The sequence below is a fragment of the Yarrowia lipolytica genome, chromosome 1D, assembly GCF_001761485.1.
Source record: "Yarrowia lipolytica chromosome 1D, complete sequence".
Classification (NCBI taxonomy): Eukaryota; Fungi; Ascomycota; class Dipodascomycetes; order Dipodascales; genus Yarrowia; species Yarrowia lipolytica.
Genome location: NC_090773.1, coordinates 2,911,016 through 2,926,638, shown reverse-complemented (window position 1 = coordinate 2,926,638; position 15,623 = coordinate 2,911,016). Strand labels below are relative to the sequence as shown.

The window sequence follows — 15,623 nt, the reverse complement described above, 5'->3', positions numbered from 1 at the left end:
GTTTTTTTGCTCATTTATTGGAAATATATCCGCCCTAGAAATTTCTCCTGCTCTTTCTGGGCATCATCTCTAGACCATAAAGTCGCTCATTATTAAACCCAATAGAGTGCAGTCCGTAGAAACTGATTTCAACGCAACTAATTGAATAAATTGCGAATAAAACCGAGCAAAAGAGAAATAAATACCTCAAAGAACGCTGCATCCGATACGATTTTTTCCATCTCAATTCCAAATCCCTATGATAGCCAAACGCATATCACTCATCAACCACCTCAACCTAATTTAACCCTCATGAAAATCAGAAATCCTAAGAGTCAATAAGAATAGAAAAAAAAAAAAAACTGATAACAAAATCCACCTTTGGACATGGAATGGGATCACTCTGGAGCTTGTCTGACCACGGCTATGGTCTTTAAATTTCAAATTATCAGTATAAACACCCCCTTCCAGTCTCTCCATTTTCAACTCTAAAAATACCACAAATCCAGCCTCCACAGCCAGCCCTGCGATTAATACGACAGATACACAAGACAGGTATATTGTCTGCTGACTAAACAGGAGCTGACTAATGCACTCCTCAACAGGTTTTGGTATTTTATGGGTCTGACCCCGCCTCCAGCATCATGTGCTCAAAGGTGTAAAGAGACAGAAAACCATACAGCACCTGTTGTGTAAGCGAATTCGAAATCAACGAGAGCGACTTACTCAGTCATCAAAAGCGACTTACTTAGTCATCAAAAGCGACTTACTTAGTCATCAAAAGCGAGCGCCTCTCCCCCGTTGTAGATGGTCACGTGACCTTCAGCCGGGGACCGGGGCGGCTGCAACGGTCATGTGATGAGCCTCCAGCGGGGCTGCTGTCTCAGAGCTAATCGAGATATTTCCCGTCTGTCGACCTCATAGCGAGGTCACGTGATTGGAATTTTCGCGCGTCGTTTCATTGAGGTATTTTCAGCTCAGAAGCCGATTTGGTATCTTCTTACAGCAGTTATAGACGGGTTCCAAAAATAGAAACCGGCTGGAAGTTCTACGAGACGCTCAGTTTTGGAGCTGACATCATGAGAAGTTGACCAGGATTGCGCTCTTGACATGAGTATTATATACATTCAATTAGACTGGTTAAATGGGCGTTGTTGAGCGTTCTATGGTCAGCTTGACATTCTGACTAGCTTGATTCCAGTGCGAAAGTGAAATATCTAGAAAACTAGAGTTCTGAGATTTTTAAGGGGAGTTTAATTGGGTCTCTTTAAAGACATTTGCCATTCGTAAGTAGTTAGTTGGTTAGTACTGTACTTGTAGATAACAAAAAGAAAAAAAAATGTATATGCAGAAAAAAAAGAAAAAAAATAGGTGCCTTTTGCTGACGTAACACAACTCTAGGTTGTATGTACATTGGTATCTAGAGGTATATGTATTGAATAAAACTTTTATGAATCTAATCCAGGGTACGTACCGAGTTGATTAGCAGCATTTCCAAGAGAATATCTCCTTCATGGCTTCTTCTGAATGTAAAACGTCTTTCCCATAGCCTTCATACAGTGCGTATGTCTCATATTGGGGAGGCTGAGTGAGAGTTTTCGTTTTTTTTCAATTCGATAATGTTTTATGTTGCTTCTGATTAATAATCCTCCGCTTCATTCTATGTCCATCTATTTTATTTCGTTTTTTTGTATTTTCTCCAAAATCGCCCCTATGGTTTAATTACTCCGAATTACATACTCCTAACTTAGTCCCCAGACAGTCACGAACCTTGCATTCGACCACCATACAACATCACCACACACAACATGAGTTCCAAACCGCACGTGTCTGTGTTGCCCGTGCAAGGCAGCCGCATTTTATGCGTTGCCGACGCCCGCGGTAATCTTTCCATGCTCAACGAGTTGGCCAAGGAGCACAACGCGACTTGTGTGATTCATATCGGCACGTTTGGTTTTCTGGATAATGAGACAGTAGAGAGTGCTCCAGCAGGGTGAGTATTCCGGGCGGGAGCGCAGCGAGCGCTGGTTGAAGTCTGAACACGGATTGTTCGGATGGGTTTCTTGTTTTTCCTTCTTCCCCCATTTCAGTTACAAGGTCGGGTGGTGTTTTTGTCTGCATTGTGTTGTCAAGTGTTTGTGTAATCATGTGTCTGTGTCACCACCTTACTTTGGGTGGCGAACCACGACTCGGGGGATGTGTCCCCGGACTGGTGGATGAGTGGCAAGGACAGGGTAGCAATTTCGCGCCCTGCTGTTCGCCACTCGCACACCAAGACACAGGTACACACAATTCGACACAGACACCATACAGACACCCCACAATGACAATGACAGACACGTCACTTGACGCCGACACGGTTCTGTTGATGCTTTGATATCGACAAGCATGCAATTCCTCAGACGTAGCTGTTGCTATAGCTGCCACTAACGGTGGCGTTGTGATGACGACTCTGTGACGTACGAATAGGCGGAGATGTCACGGACACAGATACAGACACAGATACAGATGCCTGTGTTTTCAGGGGGACGGGAAATCACTGATGCTTCCTTGAATGGTGTCTCCTGCGTCACTCCCACTCGCGAACAGTTCATATGCTCTCATCATGACACTCTCAGATACACCGCTCAAACCCGGCAAGTCCAGTCCCTCTTACTGCCTTCATAGTCGTTCAGCCCACGGTCCCCATATGCTCACCGGTCTATGCAGTTCACTAATGTGAAACGAGGGCTTATGCAATGTATGCGCAATCAATTGAGCTGGTCGTGTGAGGGGTCTGGTGAGTTGAATTGTGCATGTGGGATACCCGGTGACCTCTACCCGATAGATGTGTGATACGTCCAGCATAAGCACATCACAATACACCCGTTGCAGAGCATTTTTCACTAAATACTCCTCGTATCTGTCATCCTGTTGTTTTGTTTTTTTTTGTTTTTTTTTTAGGGGTTTACTCGACCTCAGGATCTCTTACAGGTCGGCTTGTCCACCCGTCACTTCTGCTAACCCAGTCTTCTTCGTCACCTAGCATTCTTTTCCCCCAAACTTGACCCCACATCCCTCCCATCCGAGGAAGACGCGGACATTCGTAAGTTCCTCAAGTCCCAGTCCCCAGACACATCGACCTGTCTCCTGTCCGAACTCCCCGAGTTTATTTCCGGCGCCAAACGTCTCGCTGTCCCAGTTTACACCATCTGGGGCTCGTCCGAGGATGTGCGAGTGGTAGAAAAGTTTGCCAGCAGCGAACTCCACGTCCCCAACCTGCACATTGTTGGCTTGGCGTCGGACACCCCCTGCCCGCTGATCACATGCCCTGGGGGGCTCAAGATCCGTCTTCTCGGTCTCGGAGGCGCGTTCATCGTGCCCAAGTTGCTGGACCACGGCGCGTCGATGACATCCAGCATAGGCGGCATGGTCGGCGCAACATGGTCAACGCTGCTGGGCGTGGGCGAGCTGCTGTGCAACGTGCGCGACACTTACGCGGTCGACGAGATCCGTGTCTTCCTCTGCCACAATTCGCCGCTCAAGGAGGAGTTGCTGTGCCACTTGGCGCACACTCTGCGGGCCGACTACGTCATCTGCGGTGGGCTGCATTTCTTCTACGGGCTCAGTTTCAACCACTTTGCGGTCACGCCCAGCTTTGAGACGTATGTGAGCGCTCTGGGCCAGCGGTCCGCGGCCTTTGCTGCAGTGTGGCAGCGTCTGCGACACAGCAACGATCTCACGTCATTGACGCCGCAGAAACTCGAGTTACTGGACCTAGCGGCCAACATCTTTCTGACAGTGCCTCGGCTCAAGGACGAGGAGATCAACGGTAACGGCCTGGTCAAACTTAACCACGCGGAAAACGAGGCATTGCGCAACACGACTGCGGTGCTTTTCCAGCGGCTGTGGTACTTTAACCTGCCGGACATGACGCACGGCAACCTGGTGCTGTCGTGGAAGAACGGCCGGCTAGGGTCAGAGATGAGTTCCGAGGGCTTCGATCTGAGTAACCGTAAGAGAGGTGCTGGCAACGCACCCAGGGGCGGCTGGAAGGAGCGGGAGCGTGACCCCGTGCTGAAGAACACGCCCACGGGCCCTGCGGAGCCCGGGTCTGCATCCTCCAAGGATCATATTGTGGAGGGTCCCGGCGTGTGGGTGCCTGTGGGCGGCTCGGAGGATCTGATCCGGGGCTTTTTCCCACCCGAGCACCGCGCCAACATCACCCAGGTGGTGATCAAAATGAAGAGCATGAAGGGCTCCAAGCCCTTTTCCATGATTTTCTTCGACACGGAGGAGCAGGCGGACGCTGCGCTGGCGGCGATCGACGCTGCCGCGGGCTCGGCGTCCAGAATCAAAAAGGAACGAAAAGGACGGCCGAGACCGGGCAGGGGAGGAAGGGGCTAAGGGGTTACGTTATCAGCGAGCCCCAGTCGTTCGTAGTGCGACTACAACCCACTAAGCTGGTTGAGCTCAGCCGATTCGCGTGGATAAGGCTCGTTGAACATTGCGCGAGTCTGAGCTGACTGGTTGGCCCCACGGTGAATGACGGCTGTCTTCGAGCCGTATCTCTCACGGACTCGGGGTTTCCATGGCCCCTAGTAAACCGCCTTTGCCCAATGGCTGTATTAGTACATAGAGGTATAGTAATGGATGCTCGACACTTGGAGCGGTGGATGTAGTTCGGGATGACACCAGGGGATAGGTAAAACCGCAGGTGTGTAGAGCATTAGAATGCATCTACCACAAGAGTCTCTCAATTGGCTATCTACAGGTATGGTCTACGGGCAAACTGTCGAGTCTCGTCACTATAGTGCCAGTATTGTCATAAGACTTATCGGCTAGATGATGACTGGCTACATTATAACGGCTTCCTTACCTCAAAGTATGCCACTTTGCTACAACTCCATTTTCAAGTCCATAAATACATATAAATACAGGTGATTTACTCTTGTGTCACCGGCAACTCCTTCAACAAGGCCTGCAAATCGGCCAGCGTTTTTTTCATCGTCTCATGGTTATCACGTGACGTTTCGATGTCCTCTCTGATCGACTCTGTGAGCAGTCTCACGGACTCCAACGACGCTCGGAACGTTCTGAGTCCGTTGAGGTCTTTCTGGGTTAGTGCCTGACGAACATTGTGCATCATGTGACCGTGTTGTATCACGTGCACAAACCAAGTGTGTCACGTGGTCACGGATTAAACTCACCTCAAGCTGCTCGATTTTCTCTGGACTTCCATCACTCATTTTTCCGTCACGTAGGAAGAAACAGGGGATAATAAGGTTTCATGTTGGGGACACGCGTCGATCACGTGGTAAGTCACGTGATTAGGAGCTGAGGGGCGTCACGGGAATGGGGCATGTCTGGACGCGGTCAACTTTGGAGCACTGAACGAGTACTCGTACAGATTAGTGCAAAAATAAAAAAAAAAAACAAAAAAATTCCTTCTGTCGTAAGGTGGGAAAAAGAATAATTGGGCCCAACCGGGAATTGAACCCGGGACCTCTCGCAAATTGCCTAGGACACCCTAAGCGAGAATTATACCACTAAACCATCGGGCCAATTTTTTGACTTTGTTGAAGAAGTGAAGTCCGGTAGGAGAAAAATAGTTTTTTGGAATTTTTGCCCGTATTGACGTTTCCAAAGGGTTATCTTAGTTAATTATATGTGCTGGTTTCAATGGTGAAACCTGTTTCTCGATTAAGTCACGTTCGGAAGATATATGAACAATAATATGTGGTGAAGTTGAAACTGTGAATGTATGTTGTACGATGGGTAGAGCAATCGGACGAAAGAGGAGTTGAAATTCGGACTTATTGAACATTTATATTACTTTTTCAACAGTTTAATAGTGTCAATATCTTACATTCAACTCGCTTTATAACTTTTCAATGGTGGTCTTAATGTCACTACAATTCGTCTTTGAGAAGAGCTTCTGAGCTATAACTTGCTATAGAGACATTTTAAATGTAATTAAATCCACCTACGAACATTCAATACTCTCTTCTATACTCCTTCAGGTCATTCTTGCAGTCTTCATCAATCCACACCAAGACATGCATGTTTCTCCCTCTTCCGTTTCCGGAAAGTCAAACCAGAAGATGATTTTGATCGCTCATTTCTTCTCACGTGACCGGGAAACGCCGAGAAGTCCTAATTTCCCCAAAACTTGCCATTCTCTAACAACTACAGTGTTCTCGTGCACACCTCGAACTTGCACTGATACTCATACCACTTTGAGTTACTCCACATGGAACAAGTCTCGAAAACAAAATCAAATTCAAACCAGCAGGACAAGAAGGGAATCACGTGACCACGTCCTGGGACACGTGCCCGCCGCAATTTCGCTCTTTCCCTCTAATGTCCTCTGGAATCCTTCCGGCTTACTCAGCTCTCCTTTGTTCAAACTCTATCGTGCAGCAATATTCCGCGCTACTCGTAGTTGGATTTTATCAACATCACGACTCGATCAGCATCAGAATGAGCCGTCGAAAATCCGCCAAAGCCGAGTCGCCCGCTTTAACCGAGACAGCCCTCAGGGGTCCGCTGAGTCAGCCAAACAACCAGGCGTTTCTCGCGCAATTACGTAATATGCCCGAGTTTGCGCAGTCGTTCCAGATGGTGCATCTGTTCAAACGAGCGCTGCAGGTGGCCGAGCCGGTGGAGATTGAGGTGCTAGAGGAGGAGCTGATCACGTGCGACTTTGGACGATTGACGCGCCAGATCACGTGGGCTCTCATCAGAGCCCACATGAGAATCAAGAAGAAACAGGTAGATGATGTGGAGCTGTGGAACATGGCAAAACGGGTGTGGGAGGGACATAGAGAGGAGTGGGAGGAGGAACAGGAACGACTTAGAGATGCCAGCATCGATGCGTTCGGTGGTGAGCAAACTGAATCTTCAGAACCCGCAAAAACCCACACAACCGATTCGGTCAACGGAAAGGATGATTCAGCAGATCACGAGACGTCACGCGACTTGTCACATGATCTGAAGCGCTCGCCGTCGCCTATTCCGTCTCCTCCAGCGAAACGAACTCGATCTACACGTTCCCGTGCCAAGGCCGAGGCAGAAGCAGCCCAGGAGGAGCAGGAGAAAAAGACAGCAGCAGCGCCGGCGGGCGGCACCAAGTCACGTGATAAGTCACGTGTGAAGAAGAAGGAGGAGCCGCCGCAGACGCCCGAGGTGGACGAGGAGGCCGAGCTCGCGGCAGCGGCGGCGTTCTCGCGTGACTTGGATCAGCGGAATCATCTGAGAAAGCTGATCATTCCCGATCTGGATTTCAACCCCTTTGCAGACTCGCCCACGTTGGTCTCGTCGTTTAGCCGATTTACCGCGTTCCAATTGGTCAAAATCTGGTACCAGCTGATTCAGTGGATTTTCGACCATGAAGACAAGTCACGTGAGCTGGTGGAAACGACTCTTCGGCTCACCGACTACAAGCCAGAAGAGTTGCGATCGGAGCCGCTGGGAAACGACTCTGGAAACCACGTTTTCTACCTGTTTGGAGACTCGCGTTTGTACAAGCGAGAAGAACGAACCAATTCGAGCGGATTTGACGTGCTGGACCTGGATCTGGACACGTGGTCGTGTGTGTGCGCCACGTGGGAAGACTGGGAAGTGTTCATGGCAGGGCTCGAATCACGTGACCAGGAGCTGAAGCAGCAGGTGGGCAAGCACAAGGGCAAGAGCAAGAAGAAGGCGGCAATCGCTGATGTGGAGTCGTTGAAATACGACTCGGAACTGTATGGGTTCTTCTCACGTGACGTGATGCCGGTTGTGTCTGAGGTTTTTGTGGAGAAGGCGCGTTCATCTGCGTCACGTGACAAGGAACGGCTTTTGGAGGCGGCCATGGCTACGCGTAAGACGTCTTCTCGAATCCAGGCTCTTCAGGCCAAGAAAGAGGAGCAGGACAAACTCGAGCGCAAGGAGGCAGAGTCACGTGCTGCCCAGAAGATGGAGCGCAAGCGACTTGAGCGAATTGAGCTGCAGCGCAAGCAGATGGAGGAGAGGCAACTGGCTCGAGAGAGGCGGTTTGAAAGGAGGAATGGGAACCGCGATTTGAAGAGCGAAGAGTCTGCTGGTGCCGAGTCGCCAGCTGCCGAGTCACGTGACAGGAGACGTCAGCCTCCGCGGCGGGCTGCTGCTGTTGCAGCTGTCACGTGGACGTTTGATTGTGTCTGCGGAATTCACGGCGAGAACTACGAGGATGATAAAGCCATGATTGAGTGCGAAACGTGCAAGACGTGGATGCACATTGAGTGTTTGCGGGACCGGCGAAATGTGGACACGGAGTCGTTTGAATGCGATGTTTGTGGGTCTCGTGAGGAACGGGAGGCCCGGGCCCGTGAGAAGGCTCGGGTGGAGGAGGAGAAGGCGGAAAAGAAAAGGCGGGCCGAGGAGGAGAGGGCCAAGGCCGAGGAGGAAAAGGCGAGACTTAAGAAGGAGAAGAATGCTGCCCGGTGGCAGGAGCGCAAGAAGCGGATGAAGGAGAAGAAGGAGCAGGAGGCTCGTGAAAGGGAGAGTGAGAGGGAAGGTGAGAAGGCACGTGAGGAGAAACCAGAGGAGAAACCAGCCGAATCACGTGTAGAAAAGAATGATTCTGGTGGCTCATCTTTTCAGGCCCATGTTTCACCTCAATCTGCTCCAATTCCTCAGCAATTTGGGTCTCCTCAAGGACACCTTCAACCTCATTCTCAACCGTTTTCTCATCAGGGACAAGAATTCCAGTCACATGCTCCTCAATATGGCCATCAACAGCCCCCGTTTGGTCAACAACAGTTCCAAGCACAGCCACCATTCGGTCAACACTTTACCGGATCATCTCCAATGGGCCAACTTACACATGGCCATCCTCAACTTGGCCAAGGACAGTTTCAACTGAGTCCAAGTCACGTGAACCAGTCTGTTAACCATGCAAGTGGTAATGCGAGTGGTCTGAATCATGTGACTAGTCCGAGTCATGTGACCCATTCCCCAGTTATTCAAAATCCTTTGTCTCAAGTGGCCCATCATCCCGCTCATGTGACTGATCCTGCTGTGACTTCTCTTCCTCCAGTGACAAATGCAAACCAAACAAACACCTCTCCTTCAGTGACCAACCCAATGGCTTCTCCTGCTGTGGCATCTCCTGCTGTGGCATCTCCAACGACGGAGAACGGGAACGGTCACGTGACGAGCGGCGTGAACGGTGTATAGGTAAAGTATTGATGGTCATGAGATTGCTCCAAGTTGATTTGCAAAAGTCATTAGGGAGAATGGTTGGAAGAAATTTCAAGTCGGTAACTTCTAGACGGTTTCCAGTGCTCAGGGTAAGGAAGGACTGTGTTGATAAGGCGTCGATCTGTGTAAATATATAGTTGTAAACTTGGTTTTCTGTTTGCTTTTTTTGTTGTTTTTTAGTTGTTTTCTTAGTTGTTTTCTTAGTTGTTTTCTTAGTTTTTTCAACTCGAATGACCCCGCATCACGGGCTTTACCAACTTCTGCAATATTGTTCAGATCGACGACATTGTGATACCATTTGGAACAGCTTCTCGGTACGAACAACTCTTGTCAAAAACGAAGCTCGAACTCGCCGTTCTGAGCCTGTAGAGGACTTTCTTTCTCCCAGTATTGTCAACTCACGCACAGTGTCATTAGGAAAGGGTAGACACGAGGAAACATATAGATGCGTCACTGTCTTTGTATCTCGTATCAATTTGGAGGATGACAAGTCTTGATATTTTGTCATCTTCTGAATCTATCGATCTGAGACTCGACTGTATGGTGTGCTGAGTCACGAGACGACTTGCACCAATAGACACAGGTTTGGAAGCTTTGCGGGGACCTTTTTCTTAGATGTTGAAAAGGTATTTCTAGCAACATAACCGTCATGTGGATACAGCGGAAGCGGGAGGTGACTTGAATATTCAGAACAGGTTATCCTTCAATTGAAGGGTCTCAGAGCACAGTAGTTGGAGCTGTCCACTTGACCCAAAAGGCGGTCAGGTCATCAGCCTGGATCCCGTCCATCATCTGACTGGGGGTTTGACCCAACTTCTTTCTGAACCTCAGTTCAATCAGGTGTCTAAGAGGTGCAACCGTGCAACATGCGGTATGTCCACGGCTTGGTGATAGAGCCGAGAAGGAGGGCAACAAGAAGTACCAAGATAAACGGAGACTCGGTTATCATGGTACTCTGACAATTGCGACAGTTAATTACCTATCTGGCTGTGGTTTCTGTCTAAGGATAGACCAGATACTCAAAGCTCTCCATGTTTGCACGTGGTGGGCTGCGGAACGGCTCGAGCTGACCGAGTGGGTGGATCTATTGATGCCGTGTGTCTGGAAGTTCTGACAATCCTAACACCTCAGATTCAAATCCACCGTTCAGAATTAGAATCTGATTTCTCATTTGTTTCTGATTGGAGCGAGGAGAAGCCAAGACGATGGGATGGCGTACTACCGTCTTGGTAAGAGCGCAGAGAGGCTGTTCGTGGGAATCTTCAACAAAAATTGTTGTTAGCTTTGCCTCCTCCTGGTCTCATTACAAGTAAGTCCTGTAGACTACATACAGTACATACTTGTAGTGTCCACCATGGTCCAAGAGATCCATTGAGCTCGTCACTGATAGCACATAATCTCGCATCGCACGTTTGGGGACCAACTGAGTCTATGATTGACCGTCTCGATGTAACATTGATTGATGTGTATGGTTCTGACCGGATTCAAGCCGTACCAAAAGGCCGAGTTGAGTTGTTTAGTGGTGTGTAAGAAAACAAGAAAACAAATTTTATACTTGACTTATATCCACCTACATTTATTCTTAAAGAAAACAGGTGATATGTTTACTGAATTAGTTGGGAGTTTGCTTATTATTTTACGTATATTTCATTTTACTTAACCTCTTACATGACACAACAGACAACAAAATACCCAGCCCACCATGTCGGCTAAAGCATTTCCAAGTGCAAAAGTCTCAGGCCAAGTGCGGTTTTTCACCAAATCAATGACGCGCTGTGTGTCTTCGCTTCTCATTCCAGCTCTCTTGCTTCTCACATCTTGCTCAAGTCGTCACGAAGTAAATAACCACTCTGAAGAGGCTAGAACCATGGAGAATGAACTGGAATCGAGGTGGAGAGCATTGTTGCGCCTACTTCTACATGTTATTTCTCCGACTTTTGCATCTGCTGATGTTTCTGACGACAGCCCCTGTTTCCGCATGTGATACATGTGGCATTTCTGAGATCGCCACACTCCAGGAGTCACGCAAGAGAGACATTCCATGGGACCTTAGAAACGACTCATTGCTGGAAGTAGCGCACATGTGAGAAACCCCAAGTTGACCTCCTTGAGCGTCTGAGAAAGCGTTCCCAGTGCAGTCCTCCTGTTATGGAGTCGGTGTTTCGTGTCAAAATGTTTGAGAGCGTTCTAGCACACAGTATACACATACAAACAGACGTCAAGTGATGAAAAGAGTGGGACACCCGAGAACATCGATTCCGGTTCGCGCAATACAGATCTGTTTCGTGTGGATCCATGAATGGTGGCCGATTACTTCATTCGGGGCAGAGCAGGGAAAAAAAAAGAATTCAGCGACAGTTCTCGAGTGATAACCGTCCTGACAACGGCAACTGGGTGTTGGATTCGCACCTCCTAATATACGATACTTCAAATCTAACGGTAGCTGTACGGTCCATTATTGGTGTCAAATGCTCCTCTGACTTTGGGGAATTCAGCGCATACCATCATTGATATTGAGACAACTGGAACCAATTGACTTCAAACTCTCCACTGAAACAATCGCAGTCTCACGAAAACACTACAGAAAAACAGCTCCAAAGAGTAGGTCACGTGATTTCCCTGCACTCTTGCACTTGTCACGTGACAACCGCAATTCAGGCTTTTATGATGCGAATAATTGCGAATACTCAAAAACCCAAATTCCTGTCGCTCTCCATACACACCCAATACAACACACCCAAGTCAACGATTGTCCTGATTACATACGCCAAAAGCGAGGGTCGCTGCGATATCACGTGATACAGGTATAGTACAACTACCTCTACTTTGGAGAGTCTATTGTTCTGCAGCGTTGAGACAAGAGCCGAGGCTGTACAAGTGAGATTTGAACAAAAAAAAATTGAACAAAAAAAATCAAAGAAAAAAAAATTAATTAAGGTTGAAATTTACCGCCGATTAGCCGCCCTTGCAGGACAATACAAGGAGACGACGCCGACGATAGACAAGCCATTGAGACAGCGATGAGATTGAGACAAGGAGAGATCACCAGTGTGTGGGGAGAGATGATCATTTTTTTCGGATCATGTGACGGCACATCCCAAGAGGAGTATGTACATACTGTACCCAGGTTCGATCCTCGGCAATGTCAATATCCAAGGGTGAAAAGTGCCAGCAGCGGAGATTGCGCTGAAGATATTGGTTGGGCTGGCGGGTCACATGACCGGGGGGCGTGTCTGTCGGACATGCTTGTGTTTGTTCCTGATTCACGCGTCTAACTGTATTTTCAGCACAAGCGACGCACACAAGAGGAGTCTATATTCATAAATGTAATTTATAGACACGATGGGGAATTGAACAAGCGGATGTAGACAAACAGAGGGAGGAGGAGCAACAAGGGATACTAGTTGGTAGTATTACTCAGCGGGATGACTAATCGGGGGTTGTTATTAAGCAATATGACTAATCGTGGGGGGGGGGGGTTATTAAGCGGTATAGCAACAGTTTGAGGTGAATACAACCATTCAAGGCAACCTTCAAAGCAACCTTTCACCGGAACCACTCAAAACAACCATTCAACCCAACCTTCATCCCAGCAAATCACCGTTTTTGTCTCAGTTCCTTCGGTAGCCCACACTCTCTCCACATCACGTGACCCTATCGGCCAGGAACACTCCTAATCTGATTCCTTCTGCTGTCTCAGCATGACGTTTACTTTTTGTTTAAGCTCTTCAAATTTTTACTTATTCTTAACCTAAATATAGTTAAACAACTGCTTCAATAGTTAGGTTTCATTTCGGGAAGCACCAAGAAAAGTAGCCGTGCGAGAAGGTGAGGTGGAGAGATCACGTGACGCATCATGGTTGCAAGTATCTGATATTTGAGGTGAGGAGGTGGAAAATTGGAAGAGGTTGCGAAATTCTGGGGTCACGCGGCGCCTTGACGCGATCGTCGAGTAGGAAAAGTACGTCATTACTAGACGGGGATTGTTCCTGACACGAGAGCTGGAGAGATCTGGAGTCTCATTACGTGCGCAATCACGTGATAAAAATCAAATGAATACATACATACACACACATATATACATACATACATGAATTTGCACCTGCCATCACGTGAATTCAAGACTGCTGGTTATTATATCACCTTTTTTTTTATTTATTTAATTTTTTATTTAAAATTTTTCTTCTAATATTTTTTCACCAACACGTCTGGTTGCTGAAATGACACTAATGGGGCTCCTGAGGGCTGTGCAAAGTCAATGGTTTGGGTTTCAAAAAGGATTACATTCTGGTCACGTGATGAAGTCCATATCGGTTTTTTTTCTTCTTTCATATTTTTTTTACAAATATACATATATATATCTAAATTCCCAAGCGCCCCGTTTTTTTTTTCATATTTCCGTTTTTTGCCAAAATTCCCCCGAAAATCCCAAATTTCCCAAAAATCCATCCGAAACAACCACCGACACATGTCAAAAAGCTTGACCTCTTTCTGACATCCACAATGACATCATAGAGCACTATACGACCGCCGATCGTGTCACAAACTTTGGCTATCATACAAGGGGTCAAGGGGAACAAGTATGTTGCACTTGTTATGTTTTTTGTGTGGGAAAAAAGGGCGAAAAGAAAGCGACTTGTTCGTTTTGTGCATATTTAGGGCGTTTGTGTTTGTTTTGTGTTCCTGACTCAGATAAGGGGCGTTTCGGGTATGCCAGGGATGGTTGATTTTTGGGGGAAAAAAAGATCAGACAATTTTGGGTGGTGGATGATTGGAGATTGGGCAATTTAAAAGGAAATTTGGAAATTTGGAAATTGAAAAAAATTAGGAAAAATGGGAAAAAGAATCTGCCAACAAAAAAAATACCGGGAAAATACCGGGAAAAAATCGGTAAAAAACGGTAAAAATCGGAAAAAATCGGAAAAAACAAAACAAAACAAAATAACAGCACCACCACAACTCTCTGTACGTATAACATCTCTGTAGCACCCAAACAGACGTAATTTCTGCCGTTTTTTGCCACCTTTTTGCCACTTCCAATTTCCTTCGTTTTTTCCCATTTTCCCCATTTTTCCAACTGTCCACCAACCCCACACTCCCCACTCTTGTCTCCTTTCCGGCCTTGCTTGCTTGTCTTTGTCGCCAGTGTTTGGAAACACACTAAGAGACCCGCACTGCAACATGTCGTTGACGCTAGCGGGTGTCACGACCAAGGACATGTCATGTCCTGTCATGGCATGGCGGCTGTCGCGGGAACGACCCAGCTCACGTCGTGCCCACCCCTTGGCCATCATCGTCATCATAGTCGTCGAGTCGTAGCCTCCCCGTCGCTCTCGCGGGGTTGGGTGCAGCCACTTTTCTGGCCCAGGTGCCAAGACAAAGGAGGGGCAGACAAAGAGCCAAGGTTATTTGGGCAAGAACAAGGGCCGCATTACTCCAATATCAAAAGATTAAAATAGAGTTAGGGTGTTCTGAACAGAAGCAAACCCAGAGTGAGCCGTGGCGATCTGGGGGTGAGGAAACAGGACTTGACGGGCGTTAACGATCACGTGTGTTGTTCTAGAGCCTTGTATTTCTGTCAACAATATTATGGAGAGTCGTTATGCCACTGACACTATTGTCCCTTTCTCATGTGTTGACTTTTTTCCTTTTTTTCCCTTTTCCCCCCTATCTGTGGCCACTGCCAAGAACAGCGGACAAAAGTATCAGTCATTGGCAATTAAGGTTTTGTTCCAAGCGGCGTGCGGCTGGATGTAGATAAGGGGAGTGAAAGGGGCTATTTATGGGGTCCCAAAAAATGGGAAAAAATATTAATATATCAGGTACCACTATCTGATGAAGCAGGATTTTTTGCACAATTTATACGACAAAAGCAACATTTTTGTTTTGGGCCTCCCGTTTTTTTCTCCAACTTCTGTTTCTCTCCATTTTACGAAACTCTATTTAGGCCCTAGTTGGTGGCAGCCAAGAAAGGTTATTTTACCGACGGATCATGTGATTGTGAACCGGGTAATACTGGGGGAGGGTTTGTAGGTGGGGTGTGAGTTTGAAGATGGGTATGGCGGGGAATTAAACTGGGGTTTTGGAGGAGTGCAGGTGCATTTTTGTCCGACTGTGGGTGGTGGTGCCGCCAGCGTTCCCCTCTTTGATGCATGCAGTGCTGCACAAAGTCATGCATGCATCCTCTTTTGTTTGCATTCCAATTGGCGCTTTGTCTGAACCTTGTGAGAACCTTGGCGTCGCTGTTTGTGATAAATATCGGGGGAGTTCCTAAATTAATGACAAAACCTAACCGGAGATACCAGAGAGATTGAGGAGGAGGTTTGGCCGCACCGATTTGACGATACGATTGAGACCAACTGACACAAGAGAAACAAGACGACAGACACAGACACGACGACAGACACAACGACAGAAGACACGACAACATACACCAACGC

The 15,623-nt window shown here is 47.7% G+C and overlaps 3 protein-coding genes and 1 non-coding gene across 4 annotated transcripts; 2 read left to right on the top strand and 2 right to left on the bottom strand.

The window, feature by feature from the left end:
- Window positions 1–1,787: 1,787 nt before the first annotated feature.
- On the top strand, window positions 1,788–4,365 carry YALI1_D29237g (uncharacterized protein; the record flags this gene model as incomplete). Its single annotated transcript, XM_066094300.2, has 2 exons — window positions 1,788–1,972; window positions 2,988–4,365. 2 exons carry the CDS (start codon window positions 1,788–1,790, stop codon window positions 4,363–4,365), a joined length of 1,563 nt encoding a protein of 520 aa, XP_065950372.1.
- Window positions 4,366–4,903: 538 nt separating this feature from the next.
- On the bottom strand, window positions 4,904–5,207 carry YALI1_D29215g (uncharacterized protein; the record flags this gene model as incomplete). The annotated part of the gene is made up of 2 exons (XM_066094266.2): window positions 4,904–5,074; window positions 5,169–5,207. The coding sequence occupies 2 exons, from the start codon at window positions 5,205–5,207 to the stop codon at window positions 4,904–4,906; spliced, it is 210 nt and encodes a 69-aa protein (XP_065950338.1).
- A 229-nt stretch (window positions 5,208–5,436) lies between these two features.
- On the bottom strand, window positions 5,437–5,522 carry YALI1_D29211r. The gene has a single exon. It is a non-coding gene; the product is annotated as a tRNA-Pro (tRNA).
- A 799-nt stretch (window positions 5,523–6,321) lies between these two features.
- YALI1_D29203g (uncharacterized protein) lies at window positions 6,322–9,159 on the top strand (the record flags this gene model as incomplete). The annotated part of the gene is made up of 1 exon (XM_503162.3): window positions 6,322–9,159. The coding sequence occupies one exon, from the start codon at window positions 6,322–6,324 to the stop codon at window positions 9,157–9,159; it is 2,838 nt and encodes a 945-aa protein (XP_503162.3).
- Window positions 9,160–15,623: the final 6,464 nt, after the last annotated feature.